A 22,893-nucleotide genomic window follows, 5' to 3' on the forward strand; every position below is an offset into this window, starting at 1 on the left:
CAATATTCTCCGTGTGGGACACGTATTCAGGCCACTGCATGAAAACATCAGAATACGTCTTCTTGTGTCTTGTGTAGCCCCTCGTGTGTCAGAGCCACCGTGTCCCGCGGGAGGAACAAGGTTCTGAACACACCCAAACAGCTGGATGGCAAAGTGGTGAGAGGAACAGGGTGGAGCTGCCTGCGTTCTAGGAATGTTCCACCATGAATGGAGCACGCGCTCCACAACGCCTCTACATCATTGACACAGCAGGCTGAGCTCTGCCTGGAAATCACATTTCTCTCCACAAACTGTGCTGCACCACCTCATGAATGGAGTTTGTTCAGTGTCACACGTCTCGTACCCGTAGTAAGACGGGTCGGGGTATCTGCCAACGTAGTATTCATTCGCCATTGTGTTGAACTTGTGTGGAAAATAACCTTTTTCCAGATCCTCAAACCCCAACGCCGCGGGTGTTTGTGCCAAACGCATGCGTAGAAAACTAAGTGAGTCTTCTGATGTCTGCTGGTCTGCGTTGTCATACATCAGTGTGACTCCCACTCATGACCACCGTGGGCCGGATCTTCTGTTTTACAAGATACTCCAGCATGATAGAGTTGTCAAACCAGATGCATTGTGGGCTATGGATGTATAAGCTGTGTGTTCTGGTCTTGTGTCGTTCCTCACAAGGTGCTTACCGTTATGAACGCGTGTCTCACAGTCATACAACATGTGTGCTGTTTGAGGCTCTTTCTTTTCACTGGGTTGAATGAAGCATTCATGCTCGTCCTCACCCTCCATTTGTGGCTCCACAGTGGAAACAGACGTCGGCTTGCATGTGTGCGCTTTTTACCGCCTCTGTGTGTTTCTCCACACGCCTCACAATATTTCATAGCGTCACACGGTACGACGGCGTGTACTGCTTCTGGACGCTTGTGCTGATCAAAACCATATTTAGATTCACGTCTGCGTTCACAGTCGCTGCGTTTCTGTGTGTTGGTTGTGTGTGTTGGACATTGTGTTGTATAACAGCTGTTTCCAGTGAGCCGGGTCTCATATGTCTGGTACCAATACTGACATACACATGTAGCCCAAACAATCCGGTCTTATTTCCAATCCTGTACTGGTGCTCATTGTATAGATGGAGCCACACTGTCTGCAGGTGGGGTGTGTCGTGTGTTCTGAAGCCCTGCAGGCGTTTACGACCTGTCACATGGTGGAAGATGATGACCTTCAGCCCCAGATACCTTTCAAAAGCCGCCACATCGGCATATGTTCATTTAGAACCAGCGTCCTTGTCTGGGCGGATGAAACGTGCTAAACACAGATTGTTATCCCTGTTGTTTGCTGCGTACAGAAGACAATATCTGATCATAGGGGATGTTTCCTAGTTTTAAACGGGCCCCACCGCCTCCGCTTCCATTTCCTGCCACGGAGACCACGATGTCCAGTTCATGGTCCGTTATAGAGTCATCGTCACTTTGCAGCACATGAACAGATCTACATGGTACGAGTCGTCTGCGTGGAGAACGGTTTGCACGTCGCTGGCCAACGACGCTCCATGTGACACAACATGGAGAACGCCGCCTTCATCAACACGGACTGACTCTGACGTTCCACCGCTCACTTTATTTCTCACCTCACTCGTCACTTTCTGTTGGCTGGTGTACTTTATCTTAAAGTTGAAATGTAACTTTTATTCCTTTATGTTTAAACTAACCCATCGCCTTATAGGCTGTACTTTATCCTCCAATGATGGAGCAGTTCTCCGCTGCGCGTCGGGCCTAACAACGCCCCCCAACTCTTACATTACTGGAGATAAAGTGCTGCTTTTATAATACGGTTACCAGCCACATTATGAATAGTAAGTAAATAGCTGCTTTCAGCATTAAATAGTTGTAGCCAACAAACGTTGTGTGTCTCATTTCAGGAGTCTAGAGACAAAATAGTCCCCGTACGTGCAGGTAAACAGCATCGGGTGCTGCACCGTCTCATTCATTCACATCTCTCATGACGTCCACCTTCATTGTCCGGTTGTGGAAGCTCGCGTTGACCCAAACTGATCATTTGTGGGATTTCTGGTCTCTTCTCGGCGATCGCCACTGAGCTGAACACTGAAATGTCAACGAACGGCACAAAATCTGACCTGTTACTTTGTGTGCAGTGATACGGAACGCTCGGGTCAATGTGACCAGCAACTGTACATTATGGCTCAATAATGCACCGTGACTCACTCTCAACCAATCAGAGCGCTGCATTTCATCTACCCGTATTATAATATGCTATAAACTGCTAGAGGTTTAGAGCTTAACAACAGGAATCCAAAGGGATGCATTTTACTTCAGGAGAACCTGAACGTGTTTCTATTTAGTCTCTAAAAAATGTCTTGTCTTCTATGAGGTCAAACGCTACGTCGTGTTACCAGAACCTGCTGCAAACCCACAACTGGTTAATTACTATTTGTTCTGTCTGAGTCAATTGAAGGTATAAGGGCCCATTATAAATGCCTCTCATCCTCTCATCAGCAGATCTCATGTCATGGGAGGAATAGGTGCATGGGAGTCCTTACTGAATGATGTATGATCAGTCTGTACAAATACATGAAATGAGCATGGGCTGCCTTTTAGGCATTAGGCTTTTATTTTGTACAAGTTTTTATTTTGAAATGGTTTCATGCCTTAGAAGTTCCGGGGGTTAGTTTCCTGCTAGTGGTTAGAGAAAGATGGTAGAATTAGCCAACATGCTTTCGTCATCTATGGCAATCCACATCGTAAATGCTGCAGAAGCAATGTCGTAAGTTGATCATTTCATTGTTTTAATTGTAATGTAAAAGTTAAGATGCATATTTACAGTAAAAGGGGATTTGATAACTGTAATTAAAAAAGTTTTATTCACATATGTTTACGTAGGACTAAACTATTTTGTACCTTGTGTTTGTTACAGTTTTCACTCTTCTGTCTGTGACATGATATAAAGAGCCACAGTAAACAGCTTGAGAAGCTACTACGACTCAACTCGTCATTTGGAGGAAGAGTGAAAAGCTACGGAAAGGTGACAGCAGTAGAAGAAGTGACACATCCGGGAAAAAAAACAACCGGCCGATTCATAACAAGTGAATTCTAACCGTCCACATAGAACGGAGAAGGCCAGCCGGTAGTTGATGTGCTCCACGTAGCGTGTGAAGGGAGTGGTGTGTTTGGCTGCTATGAAGTGGACACAAGCAGACTGCAGCTGCACAGAGAACACGTACTAGTTAACTAAAAGTCATTTCACTCACTTACACTTTCATATAAAATACTGAAAAGACATGAACTAAATAAACTTTCAGCTGAAATACGTGTGTGTGTGTCACAGACAGACAGCAACAGTCTCACGTGTTTTCACAAGGTCGCTGACGGTCAACCACCTTAATCACATTATTTAAACAAAGTGACCTGTTCAAACTATTTAAGAGAAGCGCTTCAATTTCTACCTTCTACACGTTATTTATTGTAATCAAATCCTCTGCAGTTCATCGGTTGGTGTTTGTCAGCCTCTGTGGCTGTAACACACTCGTCTTACCAGCTTAACACAAGTTGACAAATGGTTGGGGACCATTTAGTGGCCTTCATTAGTCTCTGGATACTTGGGGCACATTAGTATTTATAAAGCCCATCCTTGGCCTGCTCTCCTCTTTTCTTAATAGCTAATATATTTTCTCCCCTAGAAATCCATCAAAGTAGCATGAAAGCCTTGGGAGGTCAGTCTGTAGTGACCCTGAATATATGAACCATGAATGTAGACCTTGTGACGGCACCACAAGAAGAGTTTGTGGACATTCAGTCATTAGCGTTGCCAGGCAACAGCCTTGTTTGCACAGATGGTTTGTGTCATGTAACAGTGTCTGGTTGTTTTGGTGGGGACCAATAATTGGGACTATCGTTGTCATCCACACACACCTGGTACAGACACCTGTGTCCTCCCATGGTGCAGCCAGCCATGGTTCTCCACATGTTAGTCTGTGACAGCAGGGATTCATAAACCACTCTGCAAGGTGTCCCAAAGTACCTGCGTGAGAAAATACAGCACCGAGCTCACTGAACGTGTGTTTAGGTGCACGGGACCACTCGGCTTGTCAACACGCAACACTGCAGCTTGCAAATGAAACGGCGCCATCTAGTGGACATTAGCTGTACATGTTGGTCTGAGGCTTCATGACAACTGTGTCTCATCTTTATTAGGAAGCCTTTAAAGGCTACAGGTCACATTCTAGTCACAACACAACATATATGTATATATATATATATGTTCAATTCTGTTTGGCTTCCAAACTCTCAGCCAATGAGTGTCAACAAAAGACAACATGTCCCACCACATGTCCCTTCTGTCTCAGTGACTGTAAGAAGAATGAAGATCACAGTTACACTCTTTCTCCCTGTTGCCCTTCACTCATGTGTCCCTCAACAAATCATCTCATGGTGGAGCTGAATAAGAATTCACTTCATTATTCTGATGTTACCAACGATGGCTTGACAGAGAAGCACCATCTTCTCCAGTATGGTCTGGTATGTATGCTCCAGAGTCCAATCTCACATGTTGTACTAATGGACACTAGAAGACCACATGTTCATTACATAGCTCTTAATCCATGGAAAGGATGAGACGTTTCACCATCTTCATCAACATCATCGTCGTCATCTTCTCGATCTTCATCATCTCCAATTCGTCTAAAATTCTTGGACGTCTGGTTTTACTTCATCTAAAGAAAAGCATGTTTGATGAGTACACTCACGCCGTCACACTGCTTGGTTGTTGAATTAATCTTCCTGTAATTCTCGTTATAACCATTTTTAAAATAACCAATAAAGTTTATAAATCTGGTAGATGCCTTCAATCTCAATCTCCTGTGAGGATTTGTGTAGCTTGTTGTTTTCGTCTCTCCTCCTCCCCTTCTGTTTCCCTTTGCAGTTGCTGTGAGCGCTAGGGGGCGTGGCTGGTTCCCTCCAATACTAATCATCCCCACTATAAGGATCTGGTCCGCTCAACAAGCCGGCGCCGGATTATTCCACCCATAGACCTCGAACCACTCATTGACTCTGCTTTTGGTCCCCTTCACAAAGCAACTATCTTTACCAATATGGACCTCCACAACGCGTATCATTTGGTGAGGATTAGGAAGGGGGACGAGTGGAAGACAGGGTTTAACACTCCCCTGGGTCACTTTGAATACATGGTCATGCCTTTTGGCCTCACCAATGCCCCAGCTGTGTTCCAAACACTCATAAATGATGTGTTAAGGGATATGTTAAATCGTTTTGTATTTGTGTATTTGGACGACATTTTGATTTTTTCCCGTGACCTCCAGGAGCATGTACAACATGTAAACATTGTGTTAAAGAGACTCCTGGAGAATAGACTTTATGTTAAGGTGGAGAAACGTGATTTTCATGTTCCCTCTGTCCACGTACCTCCCCTGGATCGAGTATGCACACAACTCCCTGATCTGCTCCGCCACAGGTATGTCCCCATTTATGGCTATGACTGGTTATCAGCCTCCGCTCTTCCCCTCCCAGGAGACTGACGTGGCAGTGCCTTCTGTCAGGGAACATCGTTGCAAACCAGCATCCGGAAGCTTCCCATCAGGGAGCCAGGAAGTAGTCGGTGACGGTCCTCATGCGTTTGTGCGTGAGGAGGTCAAGCCGAGCCATGAAACCTGGAGAAACGTCCACATAGAATCACCTTGGACCTTCATATCAGCCCTGGACATGGCTGGAGATCAAAGTGACCTACGATGAGTTTGACACACCTGCTTTAGAGCAGAATGAGGATGTACTTTATTGTAATCATTTCTTTCAGCTACAATAACCATGTTATTAAGAGATGGAAAGTTAAAGCCGTTCCTCTTTCTGTCCATGCTGCACAACGCGTGTTTTATTGCATTTAGTGGCAATGCTGCCTCTGTTTGTCTTTTATTTTGGCGGGAAATCCCATTTAACACTTTCAATACTCCACTTTGTGAGGAGATAAACTCCACCCTGTTATCAAATGTGTGCTTGTGCTTTGTGTGTTTTTGTTGGTGACTTATGTGTGATATTTGGTGCAGAATGAAAGCTTCAAGTTGCACCAGAAGTAGCGAGCTCAGTAGTTTGTGTTGTTGTGAGACGGCTCTGCGTGAAGGTTAATAAGGTTAATAAAGCAACTTATTCATTACTCATTTCTTTATTTACTCACTAACGTTTCACTTCCTTCTTCAACATGCTGCACCACCAATGTTTCCTCTGTGCTATTGACACAGCAATAGGGCTGTAGAATAAATACAGATATTATAGAGGAAATAGTACAAAAGTCAATAGTACAGCATCTTTAAAAAGGATCAGAGTATTTCATGTCAAAAGAAATAATACAGCGTGTTGAAAGCATCTTTATTTGATGGCATGTTTAAACATGTACAGTTGTTTCCAATAAAAGTCATTTATTAACATTAGAGCCAAACAATTCTATTTCTGTTAAAGTAACACATGGAGTAAATGTTGTAAATGACATTATAGTGAATAAAAACACAAGTAACGCATATTCAATATTTCCTTGAGAGGTTTGCTGAACCATTAAAAAGCTTCTTGTTCAAAACAAACCTGATTATGTGAAATTAGATTTGATTTCACTCAACAGATTTAGAAAGATTTGAAGTTAAAATTGGCTCAAAAAGAATTACACATTCATATTTTCCTCATTCATCTTGTTTTTATTATTGCTGATGAAGCGCACACACACATAAGGACACTTTTGTCTCATATGGGGGGACAGATGAAAGAGCGTCTTATAAAATGTCTTCTTGAACACATAAAGATTAAGATTAAAGCCTAATTAGGAGCCAATATCTAAATGATCATCTATTGATTGAAAGAGCACAGCAGCATTAAGCTGAGTCCCAGATAGCTGTGGACCCCCCAGAGTCCAGACCAGCTCAGGTACCCCTCACCTGCTCCACCTGCACCTACACCCACATGAACCACCATCAGCTGTACAGACTGAACTATGTGGTGAGCAGAGAGGAAGGTTCTCCACCAGGAGGAGACTCTCCCTCCTGAAGAGGACACAGAGACACTGAGGAACCAGAACCAAACCAGAACCTGAACCCAGGATAAAGAGGTTCAGTGAATGTGGTGCTGAAGGTGTGGAGGTGGATCAGTGTGTCAGAGGAGACTCTGTAGAAGGACAGAGAGCCAGCAGGACAGTCCACATACACTGCTACTCTACCAGAGGAGGAGGAGGAGGAGGAGGTGATGGGTGTTGTTCTCTTATTGTGACAGACAGAGTAACCTCCATCAGAGCAGCTCAGACTCCAGGACTGATCATTGTATCCAAACACACAGTCTCTACTGTCTCCTTTCCTCCTGATTCCTCTGTAACTCACTGATACATAAACTCTTCCTCTCCACTCGACCTCCCAGTAACAGCGACCAGTCAGACCAGTTCTACACAGCAGCTGAGGCCTGCAGTCAAATCTGTCTGGATGATCAGGATGTGACTGATCCTCCTCCACACGTGTCACCTTCCTGTTGTTGTCAGACAGTTTGAGGTGTTTGTTTACTGTGTTTGTGTCGATTGTGAGTTCACAGGAATCTGATGAGAGAACAAGACACAATACAGCTGCAGTTATTAATCATGTGTTCATCTACTGACACTTTGATGATGACATCACAGAGGTGAATGAGTGATGTCACAGTGTGAAGATGGTTGAATCTTCATGAATCAAAGCACACTTACACTTCCTCAGACCTGGTCTCAACCATTGGACTCCATCAGGCTCCACCCTGAAAGGAGGAGGGGGGTCAGAGCAGCATGGAGACATGGACATTACATCACTCTCACACACAGCTTTGTCCTTCATGTCCACATGGACCACCTCTTCTTCTTCTACCACTACTTACAGACGACCACAGACTGTCAGTCAGGCGTCACACAGCGACGAGGTGCTGGAATATATTCATGAAGAAGATGAATGGATAACAAATAAGAAATGGACCTGTCACTGTACTTTCACCAGATGTGAATTCAAACGGGAGAAATGACGTCATGCTACAGATCAAGCTTCATGGGACGTGTGCAAAGGAACATTCACATTAAACTGTTTCATAAAGATAAAGCAGATACAGACCATTCAGTATTCACACAATGTGCATGTTTCCATGTTGTCCCCATTTGTGGACAATGTCTCTCCCTGTGGTTCGCTGGAGTCCCAAAACTTTACAAATGGCTTTGTCACCTTTTCCACACTGATGGATCTCAATGACTTTGTTCCTCATTTGTTCCTGAATGTCTTTGGATCGCAGCCTGATGTCTCGCTTGTGAGGATCTTGTGGTCTACTTCACTTTGTCAGGCAGCTCCTATTTAAGTGATTTCTAGATTGAGAACGGCTGTGGCTGGAGAAATGGAACTGGGCTTTCCAAAGATGTGATGAACCTCACTTCATTTATGTTTTCATCACTTTTTCACACAGGGCCATTTAGGTTTGGATTCTTTTCTCCCCTTAATGATAAAAACTGCAGTTTACTTGCGTTATCTGTGTCTAATATTTAAATTTGTTTGATGATCTGAAACATTTAAGTGTGACATGCAGGCATGAAAACGGGTCAAGGGTGAAAAAGGTGAGACGGATATTTCCCCTCTAGGGGTTTTCAGCTGGTTTTGTCCCAGGGACCGTCATTCTGAATATGTGAATATCTGAATCCAGTGAGGCTGAATGACGCGAGTCGGAGGACGTACACGTTGTCCCATTGATCAGGTAGACTGCAGTGTCTCCCCGTTGTACTACTTCATGGGGGGGCACCCCTGTTATAATGATGGAAACACTGAACTGGCTTCGCTTATCAAAACATCGACCAAATAACCCGTTTTTCAGACTTACAGAATCCCTTTGTGTTCATTTCTAAAGCCGCATAAAGACACACGTGACTTTATTTTAGGCGCTGCGCTACTTGCAAGTCGCTGTGTTGTGGCAGATTCTCTATAAAGGTAGAAAACCACAGACTCATGGTCATGAAGGTCCTCATGTAACGTTACATGGAATCTGCATGAGGAGGAGGAGGAGGGTCCATGTCGCTAAATACCAACTGAGATCGGCTTGTGGCTTCTGACAAAGGATCCTTCCACCGACCACTTTTCACACCCGCCGTCGCTCTGATTTGCAGGCGCATGGCGGAGAAAACCAATCGGGTGTCTGGATGCTAAATGTTTATACTTCTGTTGGGCCTCCACCCTGCTAATGAACCTCACCACGTGTTTCTTCACTTTTTCAAGGACAAAGGAAGAACACAAACATATAGGGGTCTGATAACAGGACCCCTGCAGCTCTCCAGACCCCCTTGGCCATAAAAAGAGGACGTACCAAAGAACACCGAGCGCTCCCATTGGCCGAGGACAGTGACATTTATTTATGGACCTCAAGTTCATAAGAAGAGATTGCGCCAAAGGATCAATCTCTTTCGCCTGACTTCCCGTCAGATCGAGACAATACAACGATGTTTCGTTTCTTTTCTTTCCCTCCAATTCCCAAGTTTCAGTCTTAATCTCGCTGGACGAACTCAAGACTCGCGCTCCACTACGTCCCGCTTCCTTTTCCCTTTTGATTTCATTCCTGTTGACTCCAGAGGACCGGAGAGACAGCTGCTCTCTGACCCCCCGCCGCCTCTGTTCCCAACGAGAAGTTCGGACCCCACGGCCGAAATCGCCTTCATCCACTGAGTTTCCCTACGCGGAGCTCAACTGTCCTCAGTCAGCTGGAAGCTGATGACCAACGCCCATCAAACAGTAAGACTGGTTTTCTGGGCAGACTAATTTAGCGTGTTGATATGAACTTGATGTTTATTTGATTTGTTCAGTCATAACGATACGATAGAGTCCCGATCAACGAATCCGCTACCTTTGATTCATGTTTGAATGTGTACCTGCAAATGTCGTAATGTCTCCTGTTGATCTGATGCTGTGATCTATCACATCGTTTGCTGTAAGAGAGTGAAAGCGCCAACTGTGTTACGCTGTTGAATGATCTCATGGTCAGAATAGTTCCTTATTTTCTTTTCTTTTCCCTGGTCTCCGCCGTGAGATCCGTTTGCCTGTGGTTTCATTTCGTATCGCCAGCCACATCGTTGGTTCCGTAACTGCACACACATGGATCCGACCATCCTGATTCACGTTGCTGATCTACGTTCCGCTGGTCGCGGGACAGAATCTCCTCGCGTGGGAAAGCTTTCTCAGACGGTGACTTCGTAAACAGTGCCTCATTAAAGTCGCTGGAATAATGTGCCCGGAAAAGATGCAGGAATTCAACAACGTGAGCATGTCCACAAACACAATTGTGCGTTGAATCGAAGACTTGTCAGCTAACATACAGAATCAAGTGTCACATAAAGCTTGTGCTTTTGACTTTTACTCAATTGCATGTGATGAAAGATGCAACAGACGCCGCACAACTGTTCATTTCTTTGCGGGGAGTTGACGATAACTTTTGCATCACGGAGGAGCTGCTTGATCTTCGGAGTCTAAAGGGCACATCAACGGGTGAGGACATTTTTGAAGCCGCGTCAGGTGCAATTGACAAGATGGAACTTAAATGGGACGAGCTGTGTGGAGTTGCAACGGACGGGGCTCCCGCTATGACAGGCGAGCCCAAAGGAATGGCATCGATGGTGTGCACCAAGGTGCATGAGAGTGGAGGCGAGGCTGTAAAATTGCACTGTATCATCCACCAAGAAGCTCTCTGTGCCAAGACAGTCCAGCTTGGCGATGTGATGACCACAGTTGTGAAAACTGTCAACATAATTCGAGCACGAGGGCTCTACCACAAAGAATTAAGCTTTCCTATCTGATGTCGATGCTGAATACGGGGACGTACTCTATCATTGTGACGTGCGCTGGCTTAGTCGCGGCTCCGTGCTGAAGCGGTTTTATTCCCTTATTGCCTTTCTAGTTGATCTTACTGGTCATCTGAACTCACTGAACAAGAGCCTACAAGGCAAAGACCAGCTTGTACCACAACTTTCTGTGCGAAGCTTTGTCTTTTTGAGACACAACTACGCAACTTCAACCTTGCGCACTTCCCTACGCTGTCCAAAATTAAACGTGCTCATCCAAAGGCCGACATCTCTGCTAAAAAGGGGAAATATGTTTCTGTGATCATAACTCTTATGACACAATTCAATCAGCGCTTCCAAGATGTTTCTGTCATTGAGAAAGAAATCAAGCTGTTCTCAACTCCCTTCCTGCTGGATGCAGAAGAAGTGGAAGAGAGTCTGCAATTAGAACTCATCGAGATGCAGCTCCTCTCCCTACCCGACTTCTACCGGAGCTTGGAAAAGGCCAAGTTTCCTCTGATGCGACGCCACGCAAAAAGAATGACCAGTCTGTTTGGCACAACATACATATGCGAGCAAACATTTTCTCTGTTAACTCTGAACAAAAGCAGATTGAGAACCAAAATGAGCGACAGCCATCTCTGTGATGTCCTTCACATCTCAACCAGCAAACTTACTCGTGACCTGCCAGCCGTCCTTCAGTCCAGAGCAGCATCACTGCTCCCATTAAGTGCAACACTGTTCCCATTGTAGGCGAGTTCAAATATATTACACAGTATTCATGTGTTCAAAAGCCCAATTACTTAATAAATGCAGTCAATTGAAGTTGATAACATTTTCTAAAACACGTTAGCTGATAAATGATTTGCATAAGTAGGTTAAATAAAGCCTTCCCTCTTTATACAGGGCTGTGAAGGGGGTCCCCATCGACGAAGAAGCAATCTGAGGATGAGCTGCCAACCTTTTTTGTAAAAAAAATGAAAACCCATTGATGGAGAGATGTGATTTATGCAGTTTTTTTCTTTAAGTTTATTCAATTATCAAGCATAATTTACCTACATTTGATTGATTTTATTTGAAAATAGATAAATGAAAACCCATACATAGAAAGATGTGATGTATGCAGTTTTTTCTGTAAGTATAATAAATTATCAAGCATAATTTACCGACATTTGATTGATTGATTTGTATTACTGTTAATACACTAGGTGATATACCTTAACTTTAGTGAGCGGCTCAATTTTTCGCATATTTTTCTGTCTGTGGCCCTCAGTGAAAAAAGTTTGGACCCCCCTGCTTTAATACGTGGAACACTTCCTGCATTTCGCTCTCGCTCGCCCCTCGCGTCCAGTAGTCGTATTACACTGTTTAACGTTCCCGTTTTCCTCGGTGGTTTGATTTAACGGTCTCACTTCCGCCCCGCTGCTCTCGCTCGCCCCCTAGTGTGATAACCGGCACTCCGCTTGTTGTTGCGCGCAACCCCACCGCCGTTCCTTCTCTGCACCCCCGTCGTCTCTCTCTCTCACCCCCCTCTGTGCTCACACACAACCACACTTACACACACTCTGGTTTTGATTGCTTGTTTAGTGAGTAGGTTTAAAATAGGTGTTATGGGGATTGTTGGTTGCAGTTATAGGTGATCTTGATCGGTGTTTCTGTGAGTTAATAAACCCTGTTATACTTTAAAGAACCGTTTTCCTGTGTTTACTTGTGCATTTATATGGGGGTGACCGTTGACATACATCGCCAGTGCTCAAACTTAACTCCTTCCAACATCTTCACTCTCAAGGAGTGAATATCAATTATGAGACTTGATTTATAGTATTGGTTATTGGTCCCTGTTAGCTCAGGGTGGTGCCCCGTTATTTATTCATTCTGAGAAGTATCTTAGTGATTATTAATAATTCTGTTAATGTCCATAAGTTAGTTCCTCATTTGCTAGTAACCTAATACGACCCCCTAGCCGCTCCCAACACTTCTCATCCAACCACAATCACATTCACTCCATTCGATGGCAACATTTATCTGGATAGAGTTTTTTTGGTATGTTCTGTTCATTTCTAGGATATAGTTGATACTAATTCCAGGTCCACCATCAGCTGTTGGTTCTTCAATGAGCGTCTGTGGCCGACTGTCACCTGTAGCTTCAACAAGTCCACTCTTATCAATCAGGGAACCGTCTCTCAGTGCAAAGCACCAAAAGCAGGTGAAGCTGAACTCCTTTAAAACACCAAACGTTCCTCCTGTGATGATCCATCAAGACGCTTTGAACAGATTGTTTCTCTGACTGTTTGTCTCTTAATAATAATGTCTGGACTAAAGGACAAACACACACTGGAGGCAGAGGACCAGCATCTAAACATCCAAGTGTTGTTTGAGTTGTTAAGAGCCCACAAACCTGCAGCGTGACCACGTTGACTCATATCAACCCACCATGATGCCGCCAACATGTCAGGAGACACTGTCCTCTCTTATAACGTGGAGACAAGACAAAGCTCCAGAGAAACAAGCCTGTCGTTACCTTCCTCCCTGTTCAGGCTCATCCTGGCTACTGTTTCTCACTACCTCTGTCTGTGTCGATGGTCTCATGTGGGACACAAACAGTTTGATGAGTCTCTGGTAGTTTGAGGTCAGCTTGGTGTGTCAGGGTCTTATTAACCAGGCTGACAGTGGGACAGAGAAAAGGTTTCCAGCTCTACCTCCTCTACCAGACTGATGGTCTGTGGCTGCAGCCTCTTCATACCTGAGAGTCTCCAGTCTCCAGTGAGGATCCTCCAGTCCAGCAGACAGCAGCTTCACTCCTGAGTCTCCTGGATGATTGTAGCTCAGGTCCAGCTCTCTCAGATGGGAGGGGTTGGAGCTCAGAGCTGAAGCCAGAGAAGCACAGCCTTCCTCTGTGATCAGACAGCCTGACAACCTGCAGACACACAGAATAAGACACATGTCACATGATCTGAGGGAGCTGTGAGGGCTGGAAGGTCACTGCAGTACTGAGATACTATCAGGTACAGGGGGGTCACATTAACATGGTTACTAACTGGTTTTCAGTCACAACACCCACTAATGTACATCAACAATCTGATAACATTACTACTAACTCTATAATGTCAAATATTTACATTGGAAAATTGTAAAAAGAAATTTACCTTTACCTGAAAATATTTGGAAAATACATATTTGATTTCAATCATGAAAGCAGAAAGAATCTTATTAAAGTCAATAATGTACCATGGATGTAAATAAAGACACCAAGTGGACATTAATTGAATCCTGACCTGAGTGTCTCCAGTTCACAGTGTGGACTCTCCAGTCCAGCAGACAGCAGCTTCACTCCTGAATCCTGCAGGTGGTTGTTACTCAGATCCAGCTCTCTCAGACTAGAGGACTGGGAGCTGAGAACTGAGGACAGAGCGTCACAGCTTCTCTCGGACAGGTTACAGACACTCAGTCTGAAGAGAGGGATGAAGAAGAACCAGAAAGTATAAAAGATGGCAGCAGATTTAAGTTCTGATGTATGAATCTAACTCTCTCTGTACTTACAGAACTTTGTTGGAGGCTTTGACCACTGGCAGCAGCCTCAGAAGCGCCTCCTCTGAAGCAGAGTATTTCTTCAGGTCAAACACCTCCAGATCTTCTTCTGATGACAGTAAGATGAAGACCAGAGCTGACCACTGAGCAGGAGACAGTTCCTCTATGGAGAGACGTCCTGAACTAAGTGACCGTTGGATCTCCTCCACTAGAGAAGCATCATTCAGTTCATTCAGACAGTGAAACAGATTGATGCTTTTCTCTGGAGACACATTCTCACTCATCTTCTCCTTGATGTACTGGACTGTCTCCTGATTGGTCTGTGAGCGACTTCCTGTCTGTGTCAGCAGACCTCGTAGGAGAGTCTGATTGGTCTCAAGGGAAAGACCCAGGAGGAAGCGGAGGAACAAGTCCAGGTGTCCATTAGGACTCTGTAAGGCCTTGTCCACAGCACTCTGGTAGAGATGCTGTGGTTCAGGATTGGGTTTAGAGCGTTTAGACCGCCGGGAGGTTGTTTGTTCTTCTGACAGCAGATTGACACCAGAGCTGAAGAAGGTCAGATGGACATGAAGAGCAGCCAGAAACTCCTGAACACTCAGATGGACGAAGCAGAACACCATGTCCTGGTACAGTCCTCTCTCTTCTCTAAAAATCTGAGTGAACACTCCTGAGTACACTGAGGCTGCTCTGATATCGATGCCACACTCTGTCAAGTCTGATTCATAGAAGATCAGGTTGCCTTTCTGCAGCTGATCAAAGGCCAGTTTTCCCAGAGACTCGATCATCTTCCTGCTCTCTGGACTCCAGTGTGGATCCGTCTCAGCTCCTCCATCGTACTTGACCTTCTTCACTTTGGACTGAACCACCAGGAAGTGGATGTACATCTCAGTCAGGGTCTTGGGCAGCTCTCCTCCCTCTCTGGTCTTCAACACCTCCTCCAGAACTGTAGCAGTGATCCAGCAGAAGACTGGGATGTGGCACATGATGTGGAGGCTTCGTGAGGTCTTGATGTGAGAGATGATGCTTCTGGCCTGCTTCTTGTCTCTGAACCTCTTCCTGAAGTACTGCTCCTTCTGGGGGTAAGAGAACCCTCTGACCTCTGTCACCATGCCAACACACTCAGGAGGGATCTGATTGGCTGCTGCAGGTCGTGTTGTTATCCAGAGGCGAGCAGAGGGAAGCAGCTTCCCCCTGATGAGGTTTGTGAGGAGCACATCCACTGAGGCCGACTCAGTGACATCAGTCAGGATCTCATTGTTGTGGAAGTCCAGAGGAAGTCGACACTCATCCAGACCGTCAAAGATGAACACAACCTGGAACTCTTCAAACCTGCAGATTCCTGCTGCTCTGGTTTCACTGAAGAAGTAATGAACAAGTCCCACCAAGCTGAACTTCTTCTCTCTCAGCACATTCAGCTCCCTGAAGGTGAATGGAAATGTGAACTGTATGTCCTGGTGGTCTTTGTCTTCAGCCCAGTCCAGAGTGAACTTCTGTGTTAAGACTGTTTTCCCAATGCCAGCCACTCCCTTAGTCATCACTGTTCTGATTGGTTCCTCTCCTCCAGCTGAGACTTTGAAGAGGTCTTCTTGTCTGATGGTTGTTTCTGGTCTGGCTAGTTTCCTGGATGCTGTTTCAATCTGTCTGACCTCATGTTCTTCATTGACCTCTTCAGTCCCTCCCTCTGTGATGTAGAGCTCTGTGTAGATCTCATTCAGAAGGGTTGGGTTTCCTGCTTTGGCGATCCCCTCAAAAACACACTGGAACTTCTTCTTCAGGTTGGATTTGAGTTCACGCTGACAATCTGCAGGAAGAAGTCCTGAATGAAGACAACAAAGAAGATCAATGAGTCAAAGAATATATTGCTTTCCTCAGAGAATGACTATGAATATATTCTGTCCATCTCTTGAGACATTAGTGAAGGTCTCATGTATCAGCATGACAAGTCTGTAGAGAAATCCTCTTACTGCTCTGCAGACGCTCAGCCACCTCCTCCTGCTTCATTCTCCTCAGGAAGTGCACTGAGATCTTCACAAATGCCTCTCTGGTCCTCCTCTGCTCTTCATCCAGCTCCTCCTCATCCCCTTTTTCTAAGCATTCTGGGTAATCTGAACTCACAACCTTCTGGATCTTCTTCAGCTCATTCTTCACAAAAGTGAGGATGTTCTCCTCCAGCAGCTGGAACAGAACATTCTATGAATGACACCAACTAGAACCATGGAAGCCACCATCAGGTCCATATTGGACTGACGGGCAATCCACTGGTCTACAAAGTGCAGCATGGAGATGATGGTGAACTGAGACATGTTAAAGTAGTTGTACATGTACACACCATGAAGATGGAGTCCAGGTATGTTTGATGCTGCTGGGCAGACGGACCTGTGGGAACCTCTGAGCTCTCCTGGTCCTCTCTGTAGAGGAACATGAACCATCAGCTCACATGGTGTTTGGACCATCAACACCAATACAACATTAGTTAAAGATATTGGCTTCTGTCATGATTGATCATGATGAAAACCAGATGACGACTGTCGATGATGACGGACAGTTTATTAGTTGAGTGACAGTTAGTCATCAGTTTCATCTGGTTTTAGTTCTTACTGTGGGTCATAAAAACAACGTGTGCAGACTTCTGCATCTGGTACAAAGTCTTATGGAACTACTCCAAACCTCTTTAGTCCGTCCCCTGTCCTCTAGAAGCCTCCTTAGATCTTTTGAAACTAGACTTTGGACCTTTTCACAAAGTCAATACTTCCTCCAAACCCCTGTGTAGGAGCCATATTAATTTGGTATTAATTAATTTAATGTTTCTCTGTGCCACTTGGGGGCTGTATGTCCTTTGGGGCTCAGCCGACCTCGGATCAGCCCAGGTAGGCCATTTAACCTGCAGGAATCCCAGACACAGGTGTTGCTAATTTGGGAAGCAAACAGTTTTCGACTGTGACGGTGTGCGCCTTTGTGGTGAGCAATGCGGTTATTATGGGTACATGTATTATGAGGTAAAGTTTTGCCGCTGTATGATATGTGGATGTAAAATAAACATGCAAGGTAATTGTACCGATCACAGAACTCTCCATTTTGCTGTGTTCGAGCGCACCGGGCGCACGTCTATATCTATCTACCGTATTCTCAACCAGTACTAGACTTTGTCAGTACACCCTGCATGGAGTACAGAGACCACGTTAGCTGGTCCACAGGGCACTGAGTTTATTCTAATCACATGTTCAGTCCCAGTCATCTGTCTCCAGAAACCTGCAGCTGTCTCCAGATGTGACCTCTGCTGATCCTGATGTGGAGGAACTAGCTCACATTGTGTTTATATCTGAGGATGTTTACAGTTAATGATTCACACTTAAACACAGATTCTGTGTTTAAGTGTGACATCATCACATCATCATCTAATCATGAAGCATCAGCTCACATGGTGTCCATCCTCACAGAGACCCAAACAAGGTAAAGGTCCATGATGTGAGGTCTGGATGTGGACCACATGAGACCCTGTAGTGGTTTAGGACTACTGGTCCTGCTGGTCCCACTGAGAATCAACAACTGAGTCTTTCAGCTCACTGTTTTCTTCACCAGTCAGTTTGGTTTAGTCCCAACAGGTCTCACCAAGTCCTCCATGGAGCTCTCCCTCCCTTACTGGACACTGCTGAAGGGCCCTGGAGCAAGAAACCCAGAACCTCCACCAGAGAGTCTGGTAGAAACACCTCATCATCAGCCTGAGACCCTCACCTTGCATCAACAGAGGGACCAACGTCTTTGAAGTCTAGAGGAGGACTCATAGACCAGTTACTCTTCATGGACACACAGCTGGGTCCAGGTCCAGGTCCTGGTCTCTGATGGATCCTGGTCACACACACACACACATAGAAGCAGAGTCAGTGAGTCAAACACGTTGGGACATGGAGACGAGTGGAGGACAGTTGGAGATGGTCCTCTCACCTCTGAGCTTTAGTCTTGCTGTCATGTTCCCCACACAGAGGGGCTTCAGAGGGAGGGACTCCCTCCTCTGGGTCCTCAGCCTGATTCATAGCAGAGTCCACACCTTCACACTTTCACAACAACCTGCTGGGAGAGCTCTCACATTATTATCTTCATCAGGACAAACACACAGAGCTCATTCACCTCAACACAAAAACTCTCATGGGACACTTTGTGTTGTCTTGAAACAACGTGTCAAGAGACGTCATTTTAAATTCTCATCCTATAAATGTCGTGTTTCTTTTAAGCGCTTTCTTTGGCAGGAGGCAGCGGTCCATCAGGACGTTATTTATGTTAAATCACTATATAGGCTACTAAAACTCAGCATGCAGAATGACAACACGAGATATGTATAGTTTTATAATATCAATATTATAAGTAAGTATAGGTGGAAGGGAACCAAAAGTGTGGTGCAAAGATCAGTCCTGTAAAACCAAACAAAAGGTTGTTTATACTCAAACCATAACATATTTTATTACATATCTATATATATATATACACATATTTATATTTCTATGATAGACCTTGTGTATATATATATATTGCTAGGTATCCATGCGTCCTGAACGCATGAATAATGAAAATAGGATAGTGAAATGATGACTTAAGAAAGTGGAAATTATGAGATAAAAAGTGATAATAAATGATGACTTGGTTGGTGACTACGGTCACACAGAGTTTAACAACGTCTCACTGAGCAGCTATTAAACCAGGAAGTGTGAATGTGTGAATATATTTCCAACTTTAGCGAACTGTAAACGTTGTACGTTCGATACCCGCTCACTCCTCTCTCATAACAAACAGGGACGTCCGACTTTTAGCGGAGTCTAAATTATCTTCCGTATTTCCGAGTCCGAAATAAATCAAACTTCTAGGGAGATAAAATACGAGTTATCTTGCTCTCACACAAACACTGGAACAAAGGAACTGTCTCTTACTTCATCTCAACCTTCATATCTCACTTCGCAATTTGTCATACTTGCCACTGGAGACGACCTTCATGTGTGTGTATAAAAGCTCAGCGCTGCTCGGAGACGCGTCTCCACAGAGCTCTCTAATACGTGCGCGTGTATTTGACCTCCTGCTAGCAAGAAATCAATTGACTTTTACAACTTTGATCATTCATCAAGACTTTGTTTTTATTAGATAACATAGAAATAAATTATTCTCTTCTCCCGAACTAGTTACAATGAAATATTCCACAAGAGTGTTGCTCGGTGTACCGGTACTAGAAATACTAGCGACGTGTCGGTCGCCAACGAACCGGCTCTGAGAGCGACTCTTTGACGCGAACGACGGGAGCCGCTTTGTTTTTCTCTCTCTCAAGCCGCATTTGATTGGTCAATATGTGTGGGGGCGTGTCTCTCTCTCTCAAGCCGCATTTGATTGGTCAATATGTGTGGGGGCGTGTCTCTCTCTCAAGCCGCATTTGATTGGTCAATATGTGTGGGGGCGTGTCTCTCTCTCAAGCCGCATTTGATTGGTCAATATGTGTGGGGGCGTGTCTGCGCTGCGCACAGGGCGGAGGGGCGGGACTTACACACAGCAGCAGCGAACAGGAGGGAGGAGGCGGGTCAAGAGAGAAGCAGAGCGGTAAAAAAAAGTTAAGAAAGTGAATGTCAACAGGAAACGCCGCAAAATCTGGACACATGTCAATGACATTGATCTATCTAATGCAGAATGTAGAGTCTGCAAGACTAAAATCTCTCTCTTCGCCAAAACAGGGCAGATAATTTCAGAGAGAAGAAACAGGATCAGCCCCTCAAAGCGGAGCCACTTGGTCTTTCTCAATGTAAATCTTCCCTGAAGGACAAAACTCTGCATGCTGATTTTTGTTTTTTGTTAGTTAAGTTCATTTGTAAATAGTTAAACGTTTGTTTTTGCACTAGTTTATTTTTAGAGTGTATAAATAAAAGTGTATTTATATAAAAACATTTGAGAGTTTTTTTTACATTAGTAATTCATATTGCGCATAATTTTACATTATTGTTTGTGATAAATTAATTTAAGCACCAAAAAATCAGAAGAGCCATTTGGGAGCCGAAAGAGTCGGTTCTCTAAAAAGAGGCGTAATTCCCATCACTACCGGGTAAAAGAGGACGTCTGCTTTGTCTCAGACTTTTGGCCCCGATCTGCTTAGAGGGCGTGGCATCAAGTGAGGGGCGTGTCCTCAACTGTGTTGCTTTCAGGAAACGTCGGCACTGTGAGAACTATGAATCCACACTTTCTATCCACCATATTCACATCTCAACTTTGATAAACACGACCTTTTTAAACAGATGTGAGGAAATAAAGGAATGTTTAATCTCACAAACCAAAACACGTGATGGTGGGCTCGACATGTGGACGTGAAACCGGACCAGAACCAGTACCGGAAACCATTATTTAGGGTATATATCATGAAAAAATACATCAACGCATTATCTTTTTTTATTCAGCAGAGTCCTGACTACAATAAGCTGGAATCCACATTAAAATACTCCAAACACACCTTTAGCTGGTGGGGAAGAGTCACATATGACGTGCAGGTTTGTCCACAACCTTTGGACCGAGTGAGACATTTTGTCGGTGCTTGAAGCTCGCGGACGTTGGAGTCAAAGAACAGCAGCGAATCGGTGGATTATGGATCATTGAGTGAGACAAAGCCTGCAGAGTTACTGTGAAACACACAGCGAGCCAGCAAAGACACACACACACACACACGTCTTACCTCTGCCGCTTCTCACGGGAATTATGGATTTAATCTGCTGTTTCTGCAGTGAGGAAAGTCCCCGAGCCGCTTCACTTCCTGCTTTATGTGTGAGACGTGAAACCGCCTCTTTCTCATGAAGAGTGCAAGTTATGATTTAAGTCTTAAGTCATCATGTTGACTTCTTGAGGTGTGCGCATGCGCAGGCTCCCTGGTCGTTTGGTACATTGACGTCATGAACCCTGTCGGTGTCTTCTTGTCAAAGCGACCAGCGACCTTATCTGGTTTCACTGGAGACTTTTGTGGCGTCTGACGTGAAAGCTCGTGTTGTTCTGCAGTTACTGTCCTCAAAGTCTCACAGGAACCTGGCGGCTAAAGTCTGCATCTGGCCGAGAACGGTCATACTACCCGGATGTGACTCGCCCCGCCCATTTCACCCACAATGCATCGAAGCAGACACTTGTGAGCGCCAAATATCCCAGAATGCATTTCACCTCAGCAACAGGCAGCAACGGCAGAGGGAAATTATACAACGTTATATTTAATCCACGTGATGTGACTTTAGGACTTTTCAGGCAACGAGTCAGTTGTTTGAGCAACACGTCTGTAGTCAGTTTGTCAACATTGAGAACTAGAGCTTGTGAGATGCATGAACTGGTAAAATATCATAACATTGTTTTGCGTTAAAGCCGTGTCTCAAGTGTCCTGTGTTTGACCCTGATGTGCAACGGACAACATGTTACAGAATGATAGTTTGCAGCTGTGTCCTGAGAAGGGAGGGTGGTCGCCTCGATCTCATAGACCAGCGATTCCCAAAGTGTGGAAGGTACTGCAGGTGGGCCGTGAGAGGTCATTTACAATAAATAAATAAAAAATTAAATTTCCATTTTTAAAAGTTTGAAATTAATATAAAAATATTTATGATGCGGCACATTTTTTTTTGTTTTTAGTTAGTTTTTTGAAACATTAGTTGATGAAGCACAAACAATTTAAACGGACAGATTAATAAAACAATAAGGCTCTCGCTGGAAACGGCTGTTGTTCAACAAACGGGGCGCCCTCTTGTAGTATTAAAGTCAATATACCGCATTTTCCGCACTCCAAGGCGCACTTAAAAGGCTTTAATTTCCTCACAAAACGACAGTGCCTTATAATCAGGAGCGCCTTATATATATGGATCAATTGGTTAATCGGTTGATCCATACTGGTTGTACACGGCGCTCAAGGCGCTCTGCCAAACACGCCAAAGTTCGTCTACGACGGCGAGATGCTGAGCGGCGCTCAAGCGCGTGAGATATGGAGCTGCTTTCAGGGCGCGTCAGAGAAACAAAGCTGTCGTTCTCGCCGAGCACTTCATGAGATTAAAGAGCGAGAGACGGCGCCCTTTTCTCTACAGTAGCTGAACCATCTTAACGGGGAAATAAGTTATTCTAAAAGCAGCCGAAGATTTAAGGCGTGGATGGCGAGGGGGGCGGCGGGAGCGGACGCACCTCGCGGCATCGATCGGACCCTGAAAGCACCGTCTCCACCTCCACCGGACCCGACGCCAAACGTTTGACTGCTATGGCGGCAAATCACCAGCCGGTCTGCGAGCTGGACGCATCGGTCTTAATGTGCCGGTAATGATGGTAAATGATGCTTGTAGCTGGTTGTCATCTACGCTCCACTACGGTTACATAAAGGTGCCGTTTGTGTTTTCACAACGTTTTATCTCATAATTTAGACTTTCTATCCCCTTTCTTCAATGCGGAAATGGGCTTCTATAGTTGTGTGAATGCATCACTCCAGCCAATCCAAAGACAGGGTTTGTAACCAATCAGGTGTAGAGACCATGGTGACTGGCTCCGCCCCCTGTCTGTCAAAAAGAACAACAGCGAGCGCAT

General features: G+C 44.9%; 1 protein-coding gene across 25 annotated transcripts in view; it reads right to left on the reverse strand.

The window, feature by feature from the left end:
- The window catches only part of LOC120811373 (NLR family CARD domain-containing protein 3-like), a 126,429-nt gene that overhangs the window by 62,341 nt on the left and 41,195 nt on the right, over window positions 1-22,893 (reverse strand). For 16 of the 25 annotated variants that reach the window (XM_078096845.1, XM_078096853.1, XM_078096844.1 and 13 more), the window contains 2 exons: window positions 14,088-14,261; window positions 13,556-13,729 (listed from right to left, as the gene is read on the reverse strand). The exons of 1 other annotated variant lie outside the window; for it this stretch is intronic. In XM_078096845.1, coding sequence (XP_077952971.1) covers window positions 13,556-13,729; window positions 14,088-14,261 — 348 coding nt within the window. Of the gene's footprint in view, window positions 1-6,366; window positions 7,582-7,725; window positions 7,773-13,555; window positions 13,730-14,087; window positions 14,262-14,352; window positions 16,157-16,304; window positions 16,516-16,669; window positions 16,749-18,072; window positions 18,187-18,282; window positions 18,409-20,812; window positions 20,858-21,031; window positions 21,412-22,893 lie in introns of those variants that run through there. 8 more of the 25 variants (XM_078096866.1, XM_078096854.1, XM_078096870.1 and 5 more) reach the window with 7 other exon arrangements.

The sequence above is a fragment of the Gasterosteus aculeatus genome, chromosome 21, assembly GCF_964276395.1.
Source record: "Gasterosteus aculeatus chromosome 21, fGasAcu3.hap1.1, whole genome shotgun sequence".
Taxonomy (NCBI): Eukaryota; Metazoa; Chordata; class Actinopteri; order Perciformes; family Gasterosteidae; genus Gasterosteus; species Gasterosteus aculeatus.